This window comes from Pseudopipra pipra, chromosome 2, assembly GCF_036250125.1.
Source record: "Pseudopipra pipra isolate bDixPip1 chromosome 2, bDixPip1.hap1, whole genome shotgun sequence".
Classification (NCBI taxonomy): Eukaryota; Metazoa; Chordata; class Aves; order Passeriformes; family Pipridae; genus Pseudopipra; species Pseudopipra pipra.
The window spans coordinates 35,059,757-35,085,284 of record NC_087550.1 but is presented as its reverse complement, the minus strand read 5'-3'; the positions used below and the strand labels follow the sequence as shown (position 1 = coordinate 35,085,284).

Sequence of the window (25,528 nt, the reverse complement as noted above, 5' to 3'; positions counted from 1 at the left end):
GATGGATGGCCTGTCCCAGAGTTCCAGCCTCTATTTTGAACTCCAGCCTCAGTCACTTGCTGGCAGATATGGAGCGTGCAGCCTGAGACTCTACAAATGCAGTTCCCCACACCAGCAAATTGTGTCACAGAAGCCTCATTAACCTGTCATAACTTCACTCCCCTTTCCTTTCCCATCACTGCTTATTAGCATAGTGACCAGGGAAACAGAAGCTTTCTACCAGCCTGTGCCATAAGGTAGAGCACAGAAGGCATCAGGAGATCAAGCATTCAGTTTCTCAAAATGGGAAAAGAAAGCTCTTCTGAGTTTTTTTTTTTGTTGTGCTTGTTTTATACCTGATTTCTCTTTGTCTAATCCCTTCCCAGTACTTTTACCCACTAACATACCAAGTCAGGTCTCATGTGCTCTCCAACAAGCAGAACCTGCTTGAAAAGAAGCGACTTCTATTTCAGCAGTTCTCCAAGGTCATGGATCACAAATTCACCATCACTTTTCAGAAACAAAATTACCGGTACAGGTGCCCCCATGTTATTTCTTCACATGCTGTAGTTAACTTGGTTAGTTGATCCTGAAAGACTAGACTTAAGTTTCTAGGCTCTGATGCCTCAACAAAGCCCTCGTGTAATACTGCTAACACCCTAAGTTGCTCCTCAGCATCTGCATCTGTTAGGAAACCTGTACACTATCTATCACTGGTGCCCTGGCAGGGCTGGTGGTATAGACCAACTCCAGCCCTCATGGGAATACAAGATGGATATTCCCCTTGCCCATCTACCCCAGTTACCATGGCCAGAGGGACTCTGACACTATCCACGAGGGAGAAGTGGTGATAATGGGAAGAGCCACCCCAGCTGTCCGTTATCCTGCCTAGATGTGGGATAAGATCATCAGCCAGCATCTGTAATCTGCTTTTAGTCACTGGATGAAATTTTAAGTCAAAGAAAAATATTTAGGTTTCATTAGCTTGATTTTCTGCTACTGGGGAATGATTGAGCTCCAGATGTGCTGCAATGGGATCACTGCTGTAATGGACTTTTATTACCTTGTGTTCAAATCCTTTAGGGTAACAAAGTTACAGATGTCACAAAGGCCTTTGCTCCAGGCTTTCTATCTATCTGTGCTTTTCCACCTAAGCCAGATTTAACAAAGCAGTTTCAGAAAGATGCAGCTGTGGAAGCTCTATTTTTGCAGAAGGCAGGTGGTGAGGCTCCATTCCTTGTTGTCTGCCAGAGGGTCGCTCAAGGCTACATCTGAGGGTCAGTACTCATATGGTTGCATCTCCTGCTTATACCCTGCTCATAAGAAACCTTGTACCTTCAGCTGCAGTCCTTCCTCAGGCCCACTGCAAGCAGGATGACATCATTTTGTATAAGAGCACAAGAATGGCCATACCAGCCATTAGTGCTGGTCTTAGTGCTTGGAAGTCATGAAATAGGATGTACAAAATAGTTGTTTGGGAGTTTTTTCTGCTGTAAAGAATATAATGAAAGTTGACTATGATTTTTCAAGAACTTTTTTTCCAAGAACTTTGTAATCAATCTTGACTTGATCTTGCCCTTTATCCTCTCTCTAACAGTAGCTCATAGCAGATGCCCTGGCATATGGCTAAGAACAGCAATCCTTGGCATATCTTCTGGCTTCCAGTAATGTAAGGTTCTGGGCTTTCCTGATATCTCTGTGCTTCAAGGGTCGCTTTCATTGATGTAGGACTCACTGAATCCACAGCAGGCTCTGTGCCTCAGAGCATGGTGACTATGTTTATGTTGCTTTCGCTGCAGCTCAGGACATGTTTGGCTTTCTAGGCTGCCAACACATGCCGTTGGCTCATATTCGGTTCTTTGTCCAGCAATACCTCAAGTTCTTCTCTGCAGGGCTGCTCTCAGCTGGTCTCTTGAGGAGGTGCCTGACCAAATTGATCCCTTAACTGTGGCCAGGAATTGTATGGCAGAGTACTGCTGGTCTGACTAGAAGCCTGCTAAGGATTATGTTAACAATTTAACAGTAAGATTGGCCTCAAGATACCAGGTGCTAGAGTGGACTTTGTTTTTCCAATTCTAAATGCTGATCACTTGCCAAGCATGATATTTTTCTGGTGACAGGCTCCCTTACAGAAAATTTAATTTTTCTTGGAAATATAACTGTAGTTGCTGGTGTGTCGAGCAGCAATAAGAAGATCCCAAGGACAAGGGCAAGATCAATTTGGTTCTTCTCTGCCTGGTTTTATCTAAGACTATGAGTAGTAGTTGCAGCTCCTCAAAGCAGATTCCTTGCATCATGAATGACTGAAAGCAGTGTTACAAACTGTTAAATTCAGACAGGGATTGGAACTTCCTTCTTGTCATTTTTTTCCATAAAGGAACTGGACCTTCTTGCAAATAATTTTTTTTTTCCATGCATGTAGGAATATATTATACCCCCTGATCATTGTCAAAGAAAATGCCCTTTTGGTCAGCAAAGGTGCTGCCTTGAAGTTCTGACTTGTACCGTTTTGGTCAGATGCTTCTCAAATGGTACCTGCTGCCTCATGAATTTTTAACTCTCTGATCTCACGGCTTGTAATGAGTCTGGGTGAACTCAAAGAGGTACATACCAATGATGATGAAAGGATAAAGTTGTGTAATGAGATTGTTTAGGTAACTGAGAAGTCTTTTGAAGAAACTAATAGCAGTGTCATCAGGAAAGCATCTGCCTCCTTCTTCTGGAATTCACGCTCTTTTGTTTCACACTTTTGTTCCTTCACTTGTTCCATGTGGTCATCCAAGAGAAATGTGTATTTTCCTCTACAGGAGATAGAGACTTTGCTAACAGCATCTTTTCTCTTAGCACAGCCCAGAGATTCTGCGTAGCTCTAGGCTGATAGTAACAGTACCAGAACAACAATACAGTGATAATCAAGCATGAATCCTATGTTTGTGTGTTTTCCAGAAATTGGATAATTTTTTAATAAAGATTTTCAGGTGATAATTTTTGCAACAGACTGGTAATATTATAAGTGTTTAGCTCCTAGAGTCACCCTTCATTAGGGTAACTGTCTTGTACTATTATTTTAATCAATAGTATATTGTTTCACTGAAAGCACTGCTTGTACAAGATTTGCTATGCAAAGGCTGGAGATTGGATTAAAATTAGTGTATGGGACCATTATATAAAGCATTTCCCAGGGAGGCTATTTTTACAGGAAGATTTTTGCAAGGTAAGAGAGCCAGAATTCGGGTCATAATTATTTACGGCACAAAATCACAAAATATGCAAACTAATGAGACAGCAATATAATCATTACCATGAAAGACCAGTGTAATTTTTTTGGATGAGGAAGAACTGACAAAGCATATCTTTTTGTTTCCAATTTTATAAAATGGGTAAATTAATTCCAGAGATGGAAGAGAACAGGGTGCCCCAGATGGTGGTCTGGCAGCCAACAGTGAACCAGGAGACCTGGTGATGGTATTAAATAATGACTCTTGCAGTGTCACCAGTTACAAGTTTCAGCATGTCTGAATTCTTTCAAAAACACCTCTGTCCAAGCATCATTTTCAACAACCTGCAAGTGTAGGAATGACTCATGCTGAGGGGAAAGCTCTAGTTCCACAAGGAGACATAACTGCAGAAATCCCAAGAATTGCACACCACAGGCTGCCCAAGAGGAATGGGAATGCTTTGAATCCAAAATCAATCAAGAAATAAAACTTTCCTTTTTTGAAAGGGAGAGAAAGAACTAAGGAATGAAAGAAACCAAAGTGGAGAATGGCACTTGCTCTCTTTTAATGTACCTTGTCAGTCTGAAATCCTGATAGTCTACATTTGAGGTTTCCTTTTAGATAAAGGCAGTCGGATCCTGGCTGTATAACGTCCCACATGCCAAGAAGATGATAGAATGCTCTAGAGAAGATGAGTCATTGACAGTCAGGATGAGATTACTGGAGGGAGCCAACCTTAGCTGGCTATGCCTTTCCTGGACTGGAAAACATTCAGTCCTGATGTGACCTGCTGCTCTTGGCTTCAAAATCTCCTTCAGGCTCTGAGCTGAAAGTTAGGAGAGGAGTCACATGGACTGAGGGAAGAATCTATGAGAACTGGCAACAAGCCAACCAGACTGACCTCAGGAGTCGCTCTCTACCACAGCAGTTAAGGAGATCTCTCTGCAGGGCCAGCCTCAAATCTAGCTGTAAATTTAAGAATATTTATGTGTCTTGGAGGGGATCTTCAGAAATCCTTGTTCAAATACTCTCTTTACAATCACTTTTTCCTGCACCTATAGGCAGCAATCATGTGAGTACTAACTGGGACTGCATTCATATCAAATGTCACAGGTCAAACAGAGCAAAATTTCTTACATGGTTCATTGAAAGCTTACCTCGTTAAAAGTGATTCCTCCAAAAAGAATTCATTAATTTTGGTTTCTTAATAGGAAATACAGTGTTTCCAATGAAACAGCAATTTTGCAAAATCAGTTTTGTCAAAATCCAGTTTTCTTTTTAAAAGTATTATGATGGAAGAAGACTGGCCAGTATTATTAATTCCATCCTCAAGTATTTCTGTGTGTGCTGACAGGGGATCACAAGGGACAGACCAGGGCAATTTCCATAGAGCAGATCAACAAAGAAATTGCAGACTCTGAAGGGCAGCGTAGCATTGCAGTTGAAAGGCTGATAAGCCAGTGACCTACAGTGCATGACGTATATTTAAGATCTTCCTAACAAGTTGTGATAATTAGATAATATTAGATTATCTCTCCTAATTTAGGTGTCTAAAGTTAGACATCTCAATTTAAGTTGGTCATTTTAGTCTGTCTTCACAGAGACTGTGAAGGAAGAAGCATCTCCAGAGATGGTATCTACTTTATTTTCCACTTAGACTACTTCAAAGGAGTTGCTATTGGATGTGCCTTGTCTCTCCAGTGTCTGAGAGGGCTGTCAGAGTTGTCCGGCTGAGCATTACACAACCAACTTTTAGATATGTAAAAGTAGTGGAAGAAATCCCATTCTGCACTGTATTTTGTTGGCTGAATTACAGTACATGTGGCGGCTCTCTGGCTACCCTTTCCCTTTGCAATAACAAGTATTCTCCACCTTCTCACCTGAGTTGGACTTTTTCCTAACGTTGCATATTAAAGGTCTTCCATGCTCCAGTTCAAAGTTGGCTGCATTTTACTTTTAGATACTACCCAAATATTCTTTGGGTATTCCGGGCACACATATATTAATGCTGGCTGAGATCATTGCTTTTGTTAAGCAAGTCAGTAATGTTACTTCCTCAGTGATATGAATAAATAAGACTGAGAAATAGTTTCTATAGCAACTGAAGTTGCATAAAGATTTTCTCATTCTTTGCTATGAGATCTTAGCAGCTGTTCTGGGTGTTGTGTCATCTCCATCTTAGCCACGTTTTCCTTACACATTCAAATGATTAATAAGAGGAGCATCTAGATCTTCAACTAGACCAGGTTGCTCGGAGCCCAGTCTAACCTTACCCTGACTGTTTCCGGGAATGGGGCATCCACCACCTTTCTGGGTAACCTGTGTCAGTCTTTAACCACCCTCATTGTAAAAATTCTTCCTTGTATCTAGTCTGAATTTATCCTCTTTTAGTTTAAAACCATTATCCCTTATGCTGTTGCTACAGGCCATACTAAAAACTTCGTCCCCATTGTGATCCTTTTTTAAAAGCAAGCACAGATAATGTGAAGTAAGTGTAAGAGCCAACCTTTGTCCCTTTTTGAGACCAGGGGGTTTATGAAGTGAGTTTCTCATAATGGACAAATAAAGGAGAACAATGCATGTGCTTATCATTGTCTCCTTACTGACAGACATACTTGAAATGGAAAATAATAATAATAAAAAATTCAAGGCCCTTCCAGGAGAGCCTAATTGCTCACACTGTGAGTGCCATGAAAAGACTTTTTCACGACAGAAGCCACGGTTCTCAAATGGAGTATGTTTTATCCAGTATCAATTTCTAGGCTAAAGCAGTGGTGTCCCTACCTCAGATTTCAGTAGCAAAGGAAGAAAGTCTGAATGGGAGGCATGTAAGGTGATGCTGCCTGTGCGCTAATTACAGTCCCAAAGAGGTTTAGACCTCTAACAAAGTGCAGCTATTTAGAGCCCCTTCACCTGCCTGCAGCCCAGAAGTTGCTGATAGTTGTATTACTCCTTTCCTGAGCATCTCTCACTGCCCTGTCACATTTACATGTGAGAAATGAGGACTTATGGCCCTTTTAGATTTTATTTGAAAAGCTTTAATGCAGCCTAGAGTCACACAAAGTGCTGAACATGTATAGATATGGAGCATTCTGAATATTACCCAATTTATGAACAGCACGCTTGTCCTGAAATTACTAGAAAATTATGGGAAGTTTGCAAATATTTCCTGCTTTTTCACTCTACAGGTCACTAGCTGTCATTGCATGCTGGTTTCCTGCAAAACACCTCAATGGAGAGAAACATTTCCAAAGCGCAGAAGTGTGACTCTGAAATCACACCGGGAAGCACTCAGTCGCACCATGAAACACACACTCCATGGGATCCTATGGGCAGATTTTTTCTCATCTCTTGGCCACCTGCATTTGAAGTGGGCACTTGATGGTGTTCCTTTAGCTGGTGTTCCCTTTGCAGTCAGATTCGCTGTATTGCGACATGGCAGTTGCAATACCAAAGAGCATCTCTTTTGATTTAAAAAGCTCCTCTTAAAATTTTTTGTACCAAAAGTCCAAAGATGCGTATATATAGGTATGCATATTAAGAAGCCACTTGAATTATGAATACAGTTTATTCTTGTTGACTCCACATTTCTTTGTGTGTGGACCTTGGGGAGGGTGTGATCCTGTTTGCTGTTACTGTGTTGCATTTCTCTCATGATACTTTTATCTCTGCACTAGAGTCTCTAGCTACATTGACCTAGTGAAAGATGGTATATATTATCCTAAGTTGTGTAAATATTTTTATCCATTTTAAATTACCCTTTGCCTTGCAGGTACGGCATGAATTGTCTGATCCAGTTTGAAGATTTTGGCAATGCTAACGCTTTTCGTCTCCTCAATAAATACCGCAACAGATACTGTACGTTCAATGATGATATTCAGGGTAAGTACTGTTAGGAAAATCAAATTTAACCTTCACCTTGTCATGAGAAGAGGTGTTTAATATCACAAGACTGTTTATTATACAATAGTCAGTTGTCAAACAAATTTTAGAGTTTAGACATAAGCATTTAAAAATACAACCAAAAGCACAGCTGTCTGAGTTGAAAACTGAGTCTCCATTGCTTTTAGGAATTTAGCTGTTCATTGCAGAGACATTGTTCAAGGGAGAAAATGGACTATGTGCTTTAGATTATTACGGTAACTTAGAGAATTCCATTAATTTTCTATAATTTAGCTAAAACAATGATGACGTTTTAACAGTTTTGCAAGGCTTTCCGTTTCCATGAGCCAAGTAGTCATTAGCTGATCCTGGCATTGTCCCTCTACTGTTATCTTCCTTATTCTCTGAACAAATGTAAAGGTAAACCAGCTTCTTTCCTCTCCATGGATGCTAACTCTGCAGTAATCTGAGAACAGACCTGTTCTCCCCTGGAGTGGTTAACATAACTCTTCCAGCGTCAAAGAGAAATGACAGCAGCAAAGCTGGGGTTATAGCCAGCATGTCTCCCAGGCCCTGAGAGGCTCAGCAGTCAACAGGATTGCTCAAATGCCCAGACGGATGCAATCTGCATCCTGGTCTGGTGCTGACTTTGCTTTAAACTATTGGAAGAGCTGTTTGCCCATCTGACAGGGACAGGATCTTCCCAAGTGATTAAAATCAACCAGTTCTTCTCCTGTGAATCCCTTCATCTCTTCTTTTGTCTAGTACTGCCTGAAATTTACAATGGTGTATTTAATTATTTGCAGTAGATTGAGTTTATCCTCAATTGTACTTGGAAGTGAGTGGAAGAAATATCAGTGTTATTTTTCACACGGTGGTGGTTCCTTTGTGAATAGACTTTCCAGTGCTATTTCTGCATCTTCTGCTTATCTAGCAATATATGGCAGTGTGTGTAGCAGCTTCTTCCTATCTGTCATGGCACAAGAAGGAGTAAGACCCTGGCTTGTGGGAATATGGTTGGTGTTATGGGATGCATGGACCTGCTCGAAGACATTTTTGTGAAGAGTGTTTAGAAGCAGAGGAGCTTAAGGCATTTCAGAGAAGGGGAGGTGGATGCTCCTGTAAAAGAAGATTCATAAGGTATTCTTGCCACTCACAGAAATTTTCAGTGAAGAGGGAAGCACAGAAAAAGAGAACCCAGGGGATACATTTTTTAATTGAAGTCTTGAATGGAGGAACCAACAATTCAAACTTTTCTGAAGATGGGCAGATGAAGGCCCTAATAAGAAGCCAATGTTGTAAAGATTTATTTTGGATTAGTTGCTCTCTCAGCAAATCAAAGGGGACTCAGCAGTGAAAAAGAAAAGAGGCCAGGTGATGTGGCAGGTCACACATCCAGGCCTGGATGTAGGTTTTCTAGGCAGAACTAGAATGAGCTGGAAAACTTTCTTGGTGAATTAGAAAGGTTTTTTGGATTAATAGAGGAAAGAAAAAGGGCATACTAATGCTAAACTGAACATTCTGAGTGGGAAGCAGGAGACTGTATTTTTTATAGTTTTCTTTTGGCCATAATGGCCAGTCTTCGCGAGCGAAGATTTTGGGCATATGTCATAGCTGAATGCCTCAGACAATTCTTGGTAATGACTCCTGCCGAGGAGCAAACCACATCCAAGAGGATGCTCTGAAACAGTATTGCCATAGAATGGACTTTATCTGATTCTCCCCTGTTAAATGTGTGTCACAGCACATGGATGTCAAGTCCCCTAAAAAATCTTAGGAGTTCCAACTTTTGAAACAGTAAGATTTTACCTCTTAGTAGTAAAACTTTGTTATGTTCTCAAATAAAGCATTTAGCTGTCACTGTTTTCACAGTAGTAGATAAGGGAAGAAATCCTGCTGATCTTTTGTACAACAAGCGATGAGTCAAAGAAAGCAAGCCACTGGTTTAGACTTTTTTATGTAGCTGTCAGAAAGAAAAGGGAAATCCAAGTCAGGGTTTTGAGGACCTTTGGGAAGCTGAAGTAACCTGGATCTACACAGTTAACTCTCTTGGAGTCATGGCAGAGATAATAGAGTTGAAGCTAGGATGAGTAGTCTGATTTACCCACCCTAATACACCCCTCTGCATCCACATATGATATGAGAAGGGTAGGAAGTGGCATTTTGTCACTTACACCCTCCAGTTCTTTGAATTTGCCTCAGACTTTCTCTTTCCTAACATGCTGGTGTTCCATGACTAGCCTACTTAAAGAAGTGAGAGAGTTCAATGTAAATGGTATTTAAATTATTAATGAGAATTATACAAAGCCTTTTTTAAGCAGGCCTGATTCATTTTACTCAAGTGAAACAGGAACAGACCTCCTTAAGCCTGAATTATCCCAGCTTCTGAGCCAGTATTGTTTTCAGTATGTTGATTTAAAAACACATCTTAGGTACAAGCAGTGCAAGTTAGATCAGGCCTGAGCTATAATAATTTCAACTTGTTGCCCATTGGTTAATGGGACTCTGGATGCAGTGTGTCTACATACACACAGAGCTGAGATGTGGGAAAGAAGTATAACTTGCTTCTCTTAAGCTCCCTTAGGCCTCCCTCTTGCTGCCTCAGGGCCTACACGAGCAGTTTTAATATTAACATCTACTTTTTTTTTTGTCCTACAAATTACCATATTGCCAATTCCATCCTAACCCCACAGAATGAAAGTGACTCAGACTCATTCCAGTTGGAGCCAGCCTGCTGATGCTGAGCAGGATGCCTGCCAGGTACCACAAACTGGGACAGAGTGATTGTTCTTAGCCTGAAAGCCATTAGCCTGGGAGCTAGCAGGAGCTGGCTCACAGTGCCCGTGTGGGAGCTCCCATTAAGGGAGTGCTTCTCCTTCCTCTATGGGGCTGATGACATCACTCCTTTCCCAGCTCTGTCTGGGTTCATGCAAGGGGCAACAGCTTCAGTTTCAGCTCTGAGGGAGAAAATTGATTGTCACTTCTTCCTTTTTCCCAGTAAAGTACCAGGGCAAGCTGTGAAGCACATAAGAAATCTAAGGGACATAAGAATGCTTTAGCTCCTTCTCTTTCTGCTCTTTGATCCACTTAGTTGTTCACAGTGATAAACAGAAAGTAGACAACTTGAAGTTCTTACAAAGGTGTCAAGTCTGGTGAATCCCTGAAGGAGGCATCTCTGGATTCTCACTTCATACAAAAAATTACGTAAGTTTACTGAAGACATTAGTTTGGAGGGGACTTCTGGACATCACCCAGCTATCACTCAAATAGAAGATGATTTCAAACTTAGATCCAACTTTGACATTAGATCAGGTTCCTCAGAGCCTTGTCCAGCCAAATGTTTTTCAATGTCTACAAGGCTGGGTATTCACGATCTCTTTGTACTGCCTGTTCCAAAGTTTTGTCATCTTCCTTGTGCATGTTTTCCCCTGATATCTATTTGGAATTTCACTAGATGAAACTTGTGTTCATTGCCTATCAGCTTTTTGTTGTGTATCTGAGAAGAATCTGGCTTCTTTACAAACACTCAGTAAGTGGTTGTAAACAGAAATTAGTTACCCTCTTAGTCTTCTCCAGCCCATTCAAACCCAGGTTCCTTGGTCCTCTTTGTATACCCTGGTCATATTTGTGTCCTTCCTCTGGACTTACTCCAGTTTTTCAATATATTTCTTGTGCTGAAAGCCCCCAGCTGGAGATGCTAGTCTAGGGATGACCTCAAAAGTGCTGAAATAAAATAAAACTGCCTAGACTTCTGTTGACACAGTCTAGCAGGCTGTTGGCCTTCTGTGCCACAAGGGCTCATTGCTGGCTCATCTTCAGCTTGCTGTCCACCACTACCCCAAAGTCTTCTGCAAAGCTGCAGGACTTTGCATTTGCTTTTACTGACCTTAATGAGGTTTCCCTGAGCCCCTTTCTCCAGCCTGCTGCTATCCTTGTGATTGTTATATCCACTACTGTATCAGTCACTATCCCTAATTTATGATCATCCATGAATTTTATGAGAGTGAACTCTGTCTTATCATCCAGGTTGTTAGGAAAACTTAAATAGTATTGGCCTCTTTGTACCACTGACCACAAGCCTTTGAGTCTAACAGCCCTGCCACTTTTTCACCCTCTTTATTGTCCACTTGTTCAGTCTGTATCTCTCCAGTTTGGCTACAAGGATGTTTTGGAAGATGATTTCAAAGGCCTCATGCAGATCAGAGAAAGCACACAGAGTCCTAGTTCCGTGCTGAGAACCTTAGGTGTGTGAAGTTACAGGGTTTCTATGGCCTTCTGCCTATTTAGCAGGGATTATTCAACAGGCAAAGTCCATGAGACCTGATGAGATGCATCTATGGATGCATCTGAGATATGTGGCCAACGGCATTACAAAGTCATTCTTTGAAAGGTTTTGGTAATTAGGGAGATTCCTAATTCCTAAAAAAAAAAGGCAAATGTTACACATATCATCAAGAAAGGCAAGAAGAAGGATGCAGGGAATTTTAGCCCAGTCAACCTAATATCTGGGGATTACAAAGTAGATCTTCTGGAAGGTGCACCTAGGAAAATGTAGATGAATGAGAACAGTATGGATCTCCCAAGGCAAATAATTCCTGACTGACTCAGCTGCTTTCTGTGGTGCTCACTCAGTACTGAACAGCAGAAGTTGTTCCGCAAATTTAGTCAGAATTGCAGAAAAACGAAGAAATCTCTGATCTGTTATTTAATTAATTGTATCTCATCATGTCATTCAAAAGCCTTTCATGCATACAGGCAGGGCAGAGAGAACAGTGCACAAAAGCATAAACCATGTTATCTCCTGGCTCTGGCCATCTTTAGCAGTCTTTTAAAACTAGACCTGATAAAAATATAACTGATTTATTTCAAAGAACCACCAGTTTGAGAGTTTCAGATGTATATAGTTTGAGACACTGTAAACAAACTGGATTTCTAAAATCCCAGACATCTACACCATTCAAATGAGACCTCTTCAAGGCACTTCAAGATGAGAACCCCCAAATCACTAGTCACATTAAAAACCCTTGGCCTTTTGTATTTCCCTAGTCCCTCCACAACTAAAGTAGTCTGCAGGCAATATTTAGAGTCTCCCTTTCACAGAACCTCTCTGAGTTTTTCCCTAGTCATTAGAGCAATGATTCCCCTTGTTTGTTGGACAGGTGACTGCTCATGAGCCTCAAAATATCTCTTGACCCACCAACCACTTTTTCTCATTATCCTAGCAGATAACCTTTCCATAACCTTTCCAGGACACTTCAGAAAACAGTGTCTGGGATGAAGGAACAGTGCTCCAGACCTCAGCTGAGTCTGGGAACAGGCTGACTCCAGTGCCTGTGGCTTAAAACATTGGGCAAGTTGGAAATCAATCCTGTGCAAATGCGGCCTGTTTTGCAGTCATGTTTGCATGTGCTGTGAGAAGCAGGTGAAAGGAGTTTTTGGCTCAGCAGTAACTAATTTCAACAGATTAAAATGGTGCAGTTTCTTACTTTGTTGTTTCAGCTGGCATGGAAAATGCATTGGTAATTATCACAGGAAGCTGAGGAGGGGGGAAACACAATAGGAAGGGAGTGCAGTACAATACCAAACTGTAGGACAAAGCAGGCAATGTCCTGCCAGGCAGCTCTCAAGCAGCACACTTTCCCTGGGGATAGGTGTGGAGATGTTCTTAGTCCTGTAGAGGTTCACCATTACCAGTCCCTCTGGACCTGCTGTGCCCTGCAGCAGAGAGGCTCCTGCGTTTTCCCTTGGTGCTACTACATTAACTACTTAAGGGCCAGCTCCTAGGATTGTGTTGAAGTCACACACTGACTGCTGCCCAGGCAGCTCAGAACAGTAAGGAGTCCAGTCTGTAAATGGGCCCCAGTTTCTTGGGCTTGGTGGTGCAGCTCTGTAAAGATCTTCTGTCATTTTGGGGATTATGACATTTGTTTCCTTTCCCTCTCCTGCTTTTCTTGTTTGTTGTTTTTCTTGTTCATTGGATGCCACTTGCAACTCCTCCTTTGCAGTGAAGAACAGCACAGATCACCTCTGTGTTAAGCTGCGATATTTTAAGTCCAGACTAAAGAGGCAAAATGAACAGAAGAACAGGGCTGTGTTCTGATTTAGCTTAGCTTGTGGTTATGGAACAGCATCGACAGAATTTCCGCTGCTGCGATGGGGACAGGGATACTTTTTTGCAAAGTGCTGACATGCCTGATAGCCTCTGCCTGTGTGGCTCGGGGGCTTGGTCTGTGTTGGCACACTGGTGTGCAGGCTGGCACTGCATAGGCTGGAGGGAGGGCAGTGCTGCAGGACAGCACTGCAGTGGCTATAACCTGTGGTTATGGTGAGGCACAGTATTGTCCTAGCACTTTACAGTGGAAGGATTAAAAGCAGGCACCTAGAGATGACCTACATTAGGCATCTCCATTGTCAGGCAGCTCTTCTTCATGCCACCACATCTTCTGGGTCACCAGTGTCCCTGGTGTTATTAAAGAGAGAGTTTCTTTCCTGAGCATCAATGCTTTGCATTTTACCTCTCTTCTTGTTGATGTACTCCACATAATTTCTAGGTTTATTTTCTTAATGCCTTACAGAGGCCCTTTGGGGGGAAGCTAACACTACCCCACAGCCATGTAGGGGAAGACCTCGAGCTGCAAACACTTCGACAGCTTTTTGCTCCAGCTTTGTTGTGTTTGACTTTTAATTATGTATTTGGAGTGGATCTGGACAAGCTCCACTCTGCTTTCCAGTAATAGGCGGGATTGCTGCAGGGAGTTAATGTGAACCAGGATTTGGAAAAGCCCTATGCTTCCTCCTCATCCATAAATTTAGATATATTTTCTTGGCTGCCCTTTCCTGGAGCTGTTAAACTGGAGTTTGCTGTTCTCTGGGCCCTCATATTGGCATGGTTTTGACAGGGCAAATTGTAAGCAGGCAGGTCAAAGGTCAAAAATAAAAGATCAGTCTGAATTTGGCCATCTCTTCCACCAGTGTGCTGTGGAGAAGGGGGAACCACCCACATGGGTGTTGTGTGAAGAAACAGGCAGTGGTATTGCTGTGGTTCCCATCACTGCTGCTGTCGGAAGGATTCAGCATCAGGTGGGGATGCTCAGCTCACCTCAGTCAGCCCTCTGGGCCAGGAGACTGGGCAGTGACAGCCTTTAACGTGAGGGGACTCCTGCCCCCAAGCACCCACAGGGTCCACACTTCCCCCCATGTCCCTTGCTTAGCCACTGGGTGCTGTCACCCAGAGCACAGCTTTGACATCCACACTGGGCTGTACTTTCCCTGGTGACATGCCAGTGCTGCCCATGACTCCATGTGCAATGCTGCTCATCCCTCTGTCTGCTGTCCCCACTCTGAAGAAGGGTAATGTCCCCGGGCATGGGTGCCTCTGTGCTGCACCCTTTTCCATCTGTGCAGTGTCTCGACGCCGTGGAGCAGATCCTTTTCCCGTGTTTTACTCCAGTGTAGCTCTACTGACATCTGCTGGGGCTTGTTTTCACTTAGATGTGGAACATCAACAATATCAAAACAGAGGGGGTTTCCTTATGTTTTACAATAGTCTGAATTTGCCTGAGTGCCAGAAGTTAATTCCAACAGGGATGGCCATGTTCCTGAGTGTACCTTAGTTTTAAATGCCTCTCTTCTGTGCTGGTCCTGTTGCTCTGGACTTCGCAGAGTGTCTCCTGCGGTCTGCTTGCTGTTTTGTGATACTGTGTTGAGTATTCACTTTGAGTCTTGGACAGAAAGGATGATTTGCAAGCACTTTCATTTCTTCTCTCTCTGCCCCTCCATATCTTACCTCAGATACAGACCAGCCAAGCTGGCTCTTGCTAGTTACTTAGGGAAGCAGTTATCCACAACAGCAGCATTCAGTCTCTTAGTAAAACAGATAGACCAACGTGTCAAAGGATGACTGTTTTTTTCTTGACACAACTCATGGTGAGGAGTTCCCTGCCCCAGTCTGATTTTGTCATTCTTTCAGAACTGAAGCACAGTGATTAGCCAGTTCATTACATGAACCAGCTGTGAACTCTCTTCCATAGAGATGCTCTGTTGTTCCATGCTTAGAAATTGTAATTGTGAAAGAAAAATATTGAACTAAGGCCAAGGTACAGAAACTTTATTACTTGGGTAATGGGGGGGAGATGCAGTTTGGGAGATGTGGAGGATTAGAAAAACATTGGAGAGAGAGTAGGAGGATTAGGAGTGGCAAAGCTGAATAGAGTCCTGCTGTTAGTCAGAGCTGCAGTGCAAGTGCAGGGGGATGAGTAATGGCACACCCAGTCCCCCAGGTCTCTGCTCTGTAAAATGCATGCTATCCTGCAGACTGAATCCATGCCCCCTTTTTTTCCATACACCTCACTTCTCAAATTTGTGCTAGTGAAATCTTTAAAACATACCTCAAGTCCCTCTACTGAATCTCCCAAGAGCATTTTCCACTTAAATGGGTTTGCAGATGGCAGCATTTGTCCCATCAGACTTCTTGACAATCACAGGGTATAAAGAAATTTTTCCTGAGTCAGGACCAAGAGAAACAAGGTATTTCTCCAGTTACATTTCCTTCTTTTAAATACTTTCCTGGCATTTATTGCTGCTCTTGCTGTGACCTGACGCACTGTCACACTGTAATTGTTTTATTTCTGGATTTTTAACTCTGATCAGTTTCCCACTCCCGCCCCCAAAAGGATGTGGGGATTTCTAGGCAAAGTAAGCCTGGGAGATAGTATGTGAACATGTGTGAGTGTACATAGATGTTCGTACTCTACTGCCTGTCGCAAGCTTGGCATGGCTGACAACTGTGGGACCCTGGTCTCTCCCCATTTCTTTGCAGTTAAAACTGCCACCGTGGGATCCCTTCCTGCACAGTTCAGATGTCTGCAACAGAAGCATCTACATGTATTGCAGTTATCTCGTCTCTCTTACAAAAATATGGTGGTAGTTACTCTTCTAGGGTGCACTTCATTTGACCCAGTTCAGGTGTCTGCTTCAGCACAAGCATGAGCAGGATAATATATGTTTATTTAGAGTCCCATCCTTAGCATCTGGCATGGCAGCACACCAAGCAGTCCTGCCGATTACAGACTTACCAAAATACAAAGAATGAGCATGGACTAGATATGTGACACCCATAAAACACAAAATCTAAAAACTAGGCAATTTTGTGGTGTTCTTTTAAATTCCTTGAATATTCATTATCTTTTCCTGTAATTTTTCTAGTCCAATGGCACTTCACCAGGCAAATACATTACTCTAAATATGGCTTTAAGAGGCAGAGATTTACTGCTGGAGAAGCAAGAGGAAATCCTTTATACACTTGCTTCAGTTGTCTGACATGGTAATACTGAAGCAGCAGGGCACACAGTGGCTTGTTCCCTCCCAATCAACTCCCTTTTAAAAGGACTGGACTCAGGTTGTCTGGATCTGGAAATGTAATGATACAAACTGTTTTCTGAGCTAATGGAGGGAATTCATCCTGGGTGCTGAAGCAAGTGTCTCAAGTGATTCATCGCAAGAAAGAAGCTTACAAAGCTGTCAACTTTTAGTCTTAGTCTATTTTTTGTTTAAGACATGAATTCTTGCAGTGCCCTCGTGAAGTTGTGGATGCCTCATCCCTGGAAGTGTTCAAGACCAGGTTGGATGGGGCTTGGAACAACCTGGTCTAGTAGAAGGTGTCCCTGCACATGGCAGGGGAGTTGGAACTAGATGATCTTTAAGGTCCCTTCCAACCCAAACCATTCCATGATTCTGTGAAGTGATGCTGCCATTCTGCAGCTGGTGTACCGGTGTGGATACCATGGTAGTAACATTTGCTGCAGGAATGTGGCCACTGTCACCTCTGCTAAACCAGAATCACTCTTAAGGGAGGCTAATTATTAATTTTTGGAGAACTAAACTCATCTGAGTTATAAGCACAAAATGTTGGAGAACAAATGGTACTAAACAATACTTCTGGTCTGTCCAATAAAGATTTTCTTTGTCAGAGTGGCTTATACAGGTTCCCTAAACAAGATGAGCAAGTCAATTAAATTACGTTTCTGGCAGAGTAATTATGCTGCCACTAGGTTTTCTGCTTGCATGGAAATAATAAAAGAATGAATCATTCCCCAGTGATATATCAGTAGATTCCTCGCTTAGCTGTAGTTTTTACACTAAAGAAAAGGAGCAGGTAAAGCTGAATTTGTTTTCTGGGTCCTTGAGAGACAAGGCAGCTCCATCTGCTGGTGTCACTGCTTGTGGTCATGTCTGCTCATGAGCTGCTGTTTCCCAGCCAAGCTGTTCCTGATGCCTGGCAGCACCCCAGGCCCTAAGGATCCGGCAGGGGACCTCACTGAAGCACTGGCTGCTTGAAACCCTGATGCACTGGCTGATTACATAGGCAAGAAAATAGGAAATGCTGGAAATTTGGTGAAATCAGGTTTTTAGCCTAAAAGTGTTTGTTGCCTGCCCTACCCATGACCACCCATGCAAAACTCGTTACTTGTGGACTCCCTGATTTCTCACAAAGCTTCTGAAGATGAGACTGTAGAGACCAGCATTAGAGTTGGGGATAGATCAGAACTGGGGCATATCCAAACTGGTATCCTTTAAAATGCTGAGGAATAAAACCCGTGGATTGGATGATCCTTATGGGTCCCTTCCAGCTTTACATATTCTGTGATCAAACTTCCTCTTTCATTCCCAGATCCCCTTTAACACCAAGTTCTGCATCCAGCTTGCCCAGGTGACCTGAGATACCACCAGTGCTTGAATCCTTATTAGCTTGTGCCTTATTTAATTTCTTCCCACCATGTTCCTTCATCTGGGATAGGACATTAGATTAATACTGCATGTGATTTATGTGAGGTAAAGAAAGCTTTATTCTATCTGGACATCTGCCTCCCTTGAAGGATGGAAAGCTGTAGATATCATGGTGGCTGTAACAGCAGGACTCTGCATTCCATTTACTGCAATATTTCTCATTAATGTGGGACCAACTCCTTTTCTGAATGACTCCTTAATGCTTGGCAGCAAGGCGTGATGGCTTTGAGTCGGGGTATCAGAGTGTTAGGGGAGTAAAAAAAAATGATGCTGCTGGGCTGTGAAGGTAAATAGGAGAATAGGAGGTAACTCCATGATCACAAAGGATTTTGAGACAAGGGGCCCCAAGTTCTGCTACAGATGTTTTACGTGACCTCAGACAAGTCACATGCATCTTAAACCCTTGGGAGTCAGGTATTAACTTCTGACATTCTAGGATTCAGTGTCCCTTTGACTCTACATCGAGGGAAATTTGTGTTCTTCTGCCTTGCAGGGAAATTTGAATATTAATATTTCAGCATAGGGAGGGCAGCTGATCTTTTAATGACAGAATCTAAGAATGGTTTGTACCACAGTCTTTCTAACAGTGTGTCAGCAGCGTAGACAATCCATTTGCCAGCATGTCCATCTCATGGTGTTTCTCTCTTTCAGGCACAGCATCTGTTGCAGTCGCTGGCATCTTTGCGGCCTTAAGGATCACAAAGAACAAGCTCTCTGACCAGAGGTTTGTTTTCCAGGGAGCTGGAGAGGTAGGAATGTTTTTAAGCTCATTCCTAAATATGATCTAACTTCAAATTTAGAGAGAGAAAAGTCAACTATGAAACTTCCTGTAAGGCTTGACTTCTTGAAAACAAAGCACAGAAGCAGGTTCCTTGTCACTGGGCGGGATTGGGCCCCACAGGTGGATCTTGCTGCTAGGTGGAAGTTACCAACCATCTTTCAGTGACTTCTTAGCCCACAAGTCCTGAGCAGACTCCCTGGATACTACGAGGCTGCCCATGCAGTGACTACCTTTATAGAAGTCATTTATGAGGCAGAGTGCCACAAGAATATTAAGGAGGCTGGTTTGAGTCCTCAGGGTTGGTATCTGGGGTAAACCAGAACTTCTTTAGTGGTAGAGTTCAAAGGACTCAGATTCAGAGGACTGTGAGAGCACAGCTTGCTTTTTGGAGTCAGTCATATTGCCCTATGGCAGACGTCAGGTAGTCTGTATGGCACCTTGCTCAAAGAGAGAGGGGGAAGAAAAAGCCTCTAAAGCCTTGTCCTGTGGACTAACGGTTCAGGACCTATCTCAGCTCTTGCCCATGGTGGAACTTTGGGAAGCTCTGTTACTGTTTTTCTATCCCACAGTGAAACAAAGCTGGCTTGTTCTTTTTCTTCACCCCTGCTGGCAGACACGTCTGTTCTGGTCACTATCTCTGTGGCACAGAGACCCTACTGCTTTGTTATAGTCCCCCCTGGGGCAGGAGGGCCAGGCACAGCTGTAGGACCACAGACACCAACACAGCATGTTCAGGGCTGCTTTCCCAGGCAGGAATGGGAGAAAGACTTTCCTCTTGCAGGACTCCCACTTGGCTGTGAGTTCCTCTGTACTTGGCATCTCCAGCAACATTTGTTAAGTGTCTGCCCCTTTTCCCCCCCTGCAGCAGCTGGTTCAAATGATGGAGACAGCCTCTACCTGTCAAGGTGCCAACTCCACTGCTCCAGCTCCACCTGCAGCCTACTCTACTGAATGATTGTGAGGTTTTTTATTTATGGCAGCACCTACAATGCTAAAATCAGCCCCATGCCATGGCGCTGTACAGCCATGGAGCAGAAAGTCTCCCTGCTTTGTGCAGTGCTGGGGGATGACCCAACCCATCTCTCATTTAAAATCTTCCCCCACAAAAGATGATGATACCCCAATGAAGTGTTTATATACTGTGTTTCAGGCTGCAATGGGCATAGCTCATCTCATCCTCATGGCCATGGAAAAGGAAGGAATTTCACGAGATGATGCCATCAAAAAAATTTGGATGGTAGACTCCAAGGGACTGATTGTGAAGGTGAATTTGTCTTCAGAGCTGAGCCCCATTTCCCTGCCATGCCATGCCAGCTGAAGAGGCCAGAGCAGACAGATACCTTGGACTCCTGCTCAGCCCTAGAGTAAAGGCTGCAGTTTTATTGCAGAGCTGTTCCTGCTTTCAGAGGACTAGGTCTCATGGGGACAACAGTGTGCCAGCAGCACTGGTTGCTCTAAAGGCAACGCTTTGGGCTGGGCATCTAAAGTGGTACACTGCTAGCCATAGTCCCAAGAAGTGCTGGAGGTATTGCATGTCATATGGGGTATTAGAACAGCGACGTCGTGCCCTGCTTGGTGACCCAGCCTGGCCCAGCTGCATTTTGGACTCCCTGTGTCCCCTCAGAGTTGTCCCTCCTCAGACTTGAGGAGACTTGTATTTTATGTACAAGTGTATGCCAGCCACACAATGTAGTTTGGTGGGTGAGAGGAGCAGGGACCAGCCCAATGTGACATTACACCAACACCTCAGTGCCTGACTGGCTGATGCTGAGGTCCTGCTCTGCGGAATCTGGTTTAGGTAGAGGGCCGAGAGATGAAATGAACTGAAGAAGATGAGTTACTAAGTTATGTCTCCAGCTTTTGCCAACAGACCAAAGCTTGACTCCTCCTTTTTCCTCACAGGGCAGGAGCCACCTGAACCATGAGAAAGAACTGTTTGCCCAGGATCATCCCAGTATGGACTCATTGGAAGAGGTTGTGCAGAAAGTGAAACCTACAGCAATTATAGGTGGAGTTCACTTAATAAAAATTTTCTTGTCAATTCAGTTCTTAGGAGAGTTTCTGTCTTTCTTCTAGAGTCTCCTTTTGTTTTCGTAGTCAAAACAAAATGAGCTTCTTTTACCCCCATTTTTTTCAGTTGAGTTCTCCATATCCTTTCCCCTTCAACCTTGGGGCACAGGCTTCCTCTCCTTTGGAGCTGTAGGAGCCCTTCCAGAAAGGGCTGTAGAGGGAGGTGCTAGGGGAGGCAGGATCTGAGGCTCTCAGCAACAAACATGGCTCTGGCAGGCTGGCCAGGCACCTCAGGCAGGTCTTTGGGAGTCAGAGTGATGCAATCAGACTGGCCAAAACACTGTTACCCACTCTGTCCAGAGGAGCAGAGGGCTTTGTTTTGAGACAGGCTTTTAATCTCACCATAATATGAGAAAGAAACATCTTCACCTCTATCTCCAGAGATTAAGCCTGTTCCCTCCGATGGTTCATTTTCCAGTAGAGGCGTTCCAGTGGGATCAGCCCAACGCACTAAAGTCAGACAGTCAGAAAGCACTGCCTCACTCTGCTGTTGTTGTTTCAGGTGTCGCAGCTGTTGCAGGAGCTTTCACTGAGAAGCTGTTGAAGGACATGGCAGCCTTCAATGAAAGGCCCATTGTGTTTGCCCTGAGCAACCCCACAAGTAAAGCGGAGTGCACAGCGGAGCAGTGCTACCGCCTCACCGAGGTACTTTCTGGTGGTGCCCAGTGACAGGAAAAGGAGAAGTGGCTATAAACTAAACCACAAGAAATTTCACCTCAACATTTGGAAGAATTTCCTTATGTTGAGGGTGGCAGAACACTGGAACCAGCTGTACAGGGAGATCATGGAATATCTCTCTCTGGAGACATTCAAAACCCACTTGGACACGTTCCTGTGTCACCTGCTCTAGGTGATCCTGCCTTGGTGGGGATTGGACTAGATGATCTCCAGAGGTCCCTTCCAACCCAAACTATTCTGTGTACTGGACTTAAGTGGAGGGAAGCTGGGTGCTCTGGATACACTATGGTCATGACTGTACCAGGGAAAACCACAGTGGTACATGGTGGGCAGACAAGTGACAGTGTGCCTAAGTTGAAATAAGAGAGGTTCAAGTTGGTCACAAAGAAAAAGGTTTACACTGTGAGGAGGAGAGTCAAGAGGTGGAAGAGAAGCCCAGATTGTTTCTGCAGTCTCTGACCTTTCAAGTTTTTAAGACCAGACTGGATAAAGCCCTGAACAACCTGGTCTGATGTCATAGCTGACCTTGCTGTGAGCAGGATTTGGGTCCCTACCAGCTGAAATTACTTTGGGTAAAGAAAGTGTTTGCCTCCTTCACCCACAGCTGTCTGAGATGTCTCATCCTTAGCAGTTTGTGTCACATAATTGTTTATGTAATGGTTTCATCACCCAACTTAGACCCAGTGTCACTGAAGAATTATTGTCATATGGATTGACTTGGCATGAGAGGACTCCTTGTCTCAGTGTTTCCTTTCCCTCCCCACCACCTGCCTATGGCCAGAGCAATCACACAGCCCCAGACCTTTATCCCTCATGAGTCCTTCTTCACACTCCATAGATGGTTGATAAATGGATAGAGAAACTCCTCAGAAGGTCAGAGAACTTGCAGTGCAAAAACCCACTCAGTGCTCAGTGGCCCTGTCCATGGCCCTGTTCCTGTCTCTGGGGATAAGGTACTCCAGAAGTGTCAGCTGGTGGTGCCTCCGGTGGAGATGCCTCACACTGACTGGTTGGAGATTTGTCCACTTAGTCACTGATGTCCCTCAAGCACAGTTCATGGTGAGCAGCAAAACTAAGATTTCTCTTCTGAATCTGGATGCCTCTTTCTCTCTCTTTGATCAGGGACGGGGAATATTTGCAAGTGGGAGTCCGTTCCCAAAGGTAACCCTGCCAAATGGAAAGACCTTCTTCCCTGGCCAAGGAAACAACGCCTATGTCTTCCCAGGAGTGGCACTGGGAGTCACTGCCTGTGGAGTCCGGCACATCTCTGATGATATCTTCCTCATGACAGCAGAGGTTTGCAACTGGCATTTAACTAATATTTTAAGAAAAGATAATAAGAGACACATGCACCTACTTCAGGTGTTTTCAAGAAGCTGGCCCAGGGCAAGGAATGGAGTGGAAATGGCACAGCATAGCAAAAAGCTGCAGCCTTTTTCCAGCTCAGGGAAAGTTCAAGTTTCCATTGCAGGTGCAAGAGCCATGACAGGATTCTCCTCCTTCTCCACAACTGCTGTCCTAGCACAGCACCTCCACCATTCTGGCTCCACTTTGAAGTCTGTAATGAAATGAGTACACGCATATATTTTGAACAGGTCACAAGTTCCCACTCAGAAATAGTCCGAGCTCTGATGCTGCTGAGGTTTCAGCCACATACCATATGCTAGGGAATGTGGTACGTGCTTGAGTCCATCTCTATAAACTAGCTTGCTTTTCTTTCTAGGCTATTGCTGCTGAGGTGACTGAGCAGAATCTTGCAGAAGGAAGACTCTATCCCCCCTTGGGCAGCATCAGAGATGTGTCTCGCAAAATTGCTGTGAAAGTGAGTACTTCCACTCTTACTTCCACTTTCCTTGGTAGGGAGGGCAGGAATTGCCTTGGCATCATTTTTGCTCAGTGGTTTTTTTAACTTATTCTAAAGCCTAGAGCAATGATTCTCAGGAATTCTTCTAGCCAGAATTGCTGCTCTGATTTCTTCCATCATTAAAGCTCAAATGTGAAAAATATATTCTCATTCTGGGTGCCTCAGCTCACACAGCTCTGCTTTATTGCTTGAAGCTGTGAGAACTCAGCACTTCAAAAAGTGAGATTTAGAGTCAAATTCAAACATGACACAAGTTGCCAAAAGATTTTAGGTTCCAAATTGCTATTTTGAACCTTTCCTCCTCTATTTAATAGGGGCCTAAGTAACTAAATGGGGACCCCCTGGTGGTCTAGTGGTTAGGATACAGCACTCTCACTGCTGCGGCCCATGTTCGATTCCCAGTCAGGGAAACTCCCCCGGGCACATGGAGCTCGTCAGCCCTGTAAGGCCATCCATCTAAGAGGTCACTCTAAACAAACCTACGTCCTGAGGACCTCGCTGCCACCGTCCAAGCTCGCTCGGCCCTGGTAGATGAACCTTAGGATTAAAGGGTGGGCTCAGTTCAGCGCACACTGTGTCTCACCTAAAAAATCCACTGCGCAGGCTCGAAGGGTAATGACCTTTCCCAAATCTTCATTCGCGAAGACTGGCCATACATACTGATACAAGTAACTAAATACTATTTCAGATCTGGGATTGTTGTCTAATTATGGATTTGGTTCCCTGTTTACATCAAATTTGTAATTCCCATTCAGAGACACCCACTGAGAATCACATTGGCCTGCTAAGATTACTGACGGATGCATAGCGTAGCTGAGGAGCTTCAGGGTGCAAGTGGAGGTGGTTAAAGGGCTGGTCCCCTTCAATTGCACACCCCAACCATTTTGCCAGGGCTGGGGGGTGCATTTCTTACCAGCCAGTAGTTGCAGGCGGCTTCCATTCCCTGTGAAGGCCTGAAGTGCAGCTGACTCAGAGTATTGCACAGCGAGAAAAAAAGCAAAAAAGGGCACAATTCTGAGAGAAGGGAAGAGGGAAAATACAGCCAGGGCCAAACTGCAGTTGGTTTCAACTTCGTAACATGCCAATGTTGTTTTACCAGTTCACTTTGCTTATCTTTTTGCAGATTGTTGACTGGGCCTACAAGCAAGGCCTCGCTTCTTGGTACCCCGAGCCAGCAGACAAGGAGGCCTTTGTGAAACAGTTCATTTACAGTCCCGATTATGATTCGTTTCTTCTTGATGATTACAGGTGGCCCCCTGAAGCCATGAAAACACAAAATATATAAGGTTTTGCGAGAACTGTTTTCTCATTTTTGCCATCAGATCCCATGGCTCATGTCATTGCTGATATAAATGCACCTCCAGGCTTGCAGAATGGTAAAAGTAAATTAATCCAAGTAGTTTTTTATTTGCTGCTGCTTTTTCTCTGTGGGAACATGTCAGTAGAGAATAAAACAGATTCCAAGCTGGACAGGGGATACTCCAAGGAGAGAGCTGCAGCCCATCCCAGTCAGTCAGCACTGCATATTGCTGACTGCTTAACATACTGCCTGTTCTCAGCTCAGCTGCCTTGGGATAAGCTACCTGGGCCACCTCAGAAGCACATAGTCCCATTCCTAGTGGAAGTGCCCACAAGAAGTTCGGACCCCCACTTCCATAGGTGGCAGCTGTATGCATGGTCATCCCTCACACTCGACAGCCACACTTTGCCTGTGGCTCTCTGGATGTGATAGGAAGTGTGTACATTGCCCTAGGAGAGCTGCACACTTGGGGAGCATTACCCTTTTCTGCTTCCAAAGTCCTTGATGTTTGGGGAGTTTCAACCAACCTAAGCTAGTGCATGGGTCACACAGCCTGGCACTGCCATCTGCCACCCACCATGGAAACAAACTCCAAAACCTCCCTCAGCCCCATGGGGACAACAGACTCCCTCCCCTCCGCAAGTCAGGTGGCTCTCCAAGGGAACAGAAGTCAAGGGACCCACAGGGGATAACCAAGCTATCCCCGAACCCAGTTACAGCCATCACATCATCGGTGCATCTCCTGCTGGACACTGCTAAGGAAGCACTGCAACCAGCCAAGGGCCCTCCTCAGTCTGTCTGTGTCACAGAGTTCCAGGGAGGCCTCTCCCAGCCCTGCAATATTTTTATGCCCCACTGAATACTGTCCCAGTGGAATGCCAGTGTTCCTGACCGTAACTGGGATAGAACAGAGGGATTGCTGGCAGCTCTTCCCTTCCCGGTTCTCCCTGCTCACACGGAGCAGGCCTGAG

General features: G+C 44.2%; 1 protein-coding gene across 4 annotated transcripts in view; it reads left to right on the top strand.

The window, feature by feature from the left end:
- ME3 (malic enzyme 3) overlaps nt 1-24,656 on the top strand; it is a 119,572-nt gene extending 94,916 nt beyond the window's left edge. For all 4 annotated transcript variants that reach the window (XM_064644999.1, XM_064644996.1, XM_064644998.1 and 1 more), the window contains 8 exons: nt 6,970-7,079; nt 18,516-18,613; nt 19,796-19,909; nt 20,548-20,653; nt 21,218-21,360; nt 22,516-22,689; nt 23,117-23,215; nt 24,381-24,656. In XM_064644999.1, the coding sequence (XP_064501069.1) occupies nt 6,970-7,079; nt 18,516-18,613; nt 19,796-19,909; nt 20,548-20,653; nt 21,218-21,360; nt 22,516-22,689; nt 23,117-23,215; nt 24,381-24,542 (1,006 nt within the window). In that variant the 3' untranslated portion in view covers nt 24,543-24,656. The remainder of the gene's footprint in view (nt 1-6,969; nt 7,080-18,515; nt 18,614-19,795; nt 19,910-20,547; nt 20,654-21,217; nt 21,361-22,515; nt 22,690-23,116; nt 23,216-24,380) is intronic.
- Nucleotides 24,657-25,528: the final 872 nt, after the last annotated feature.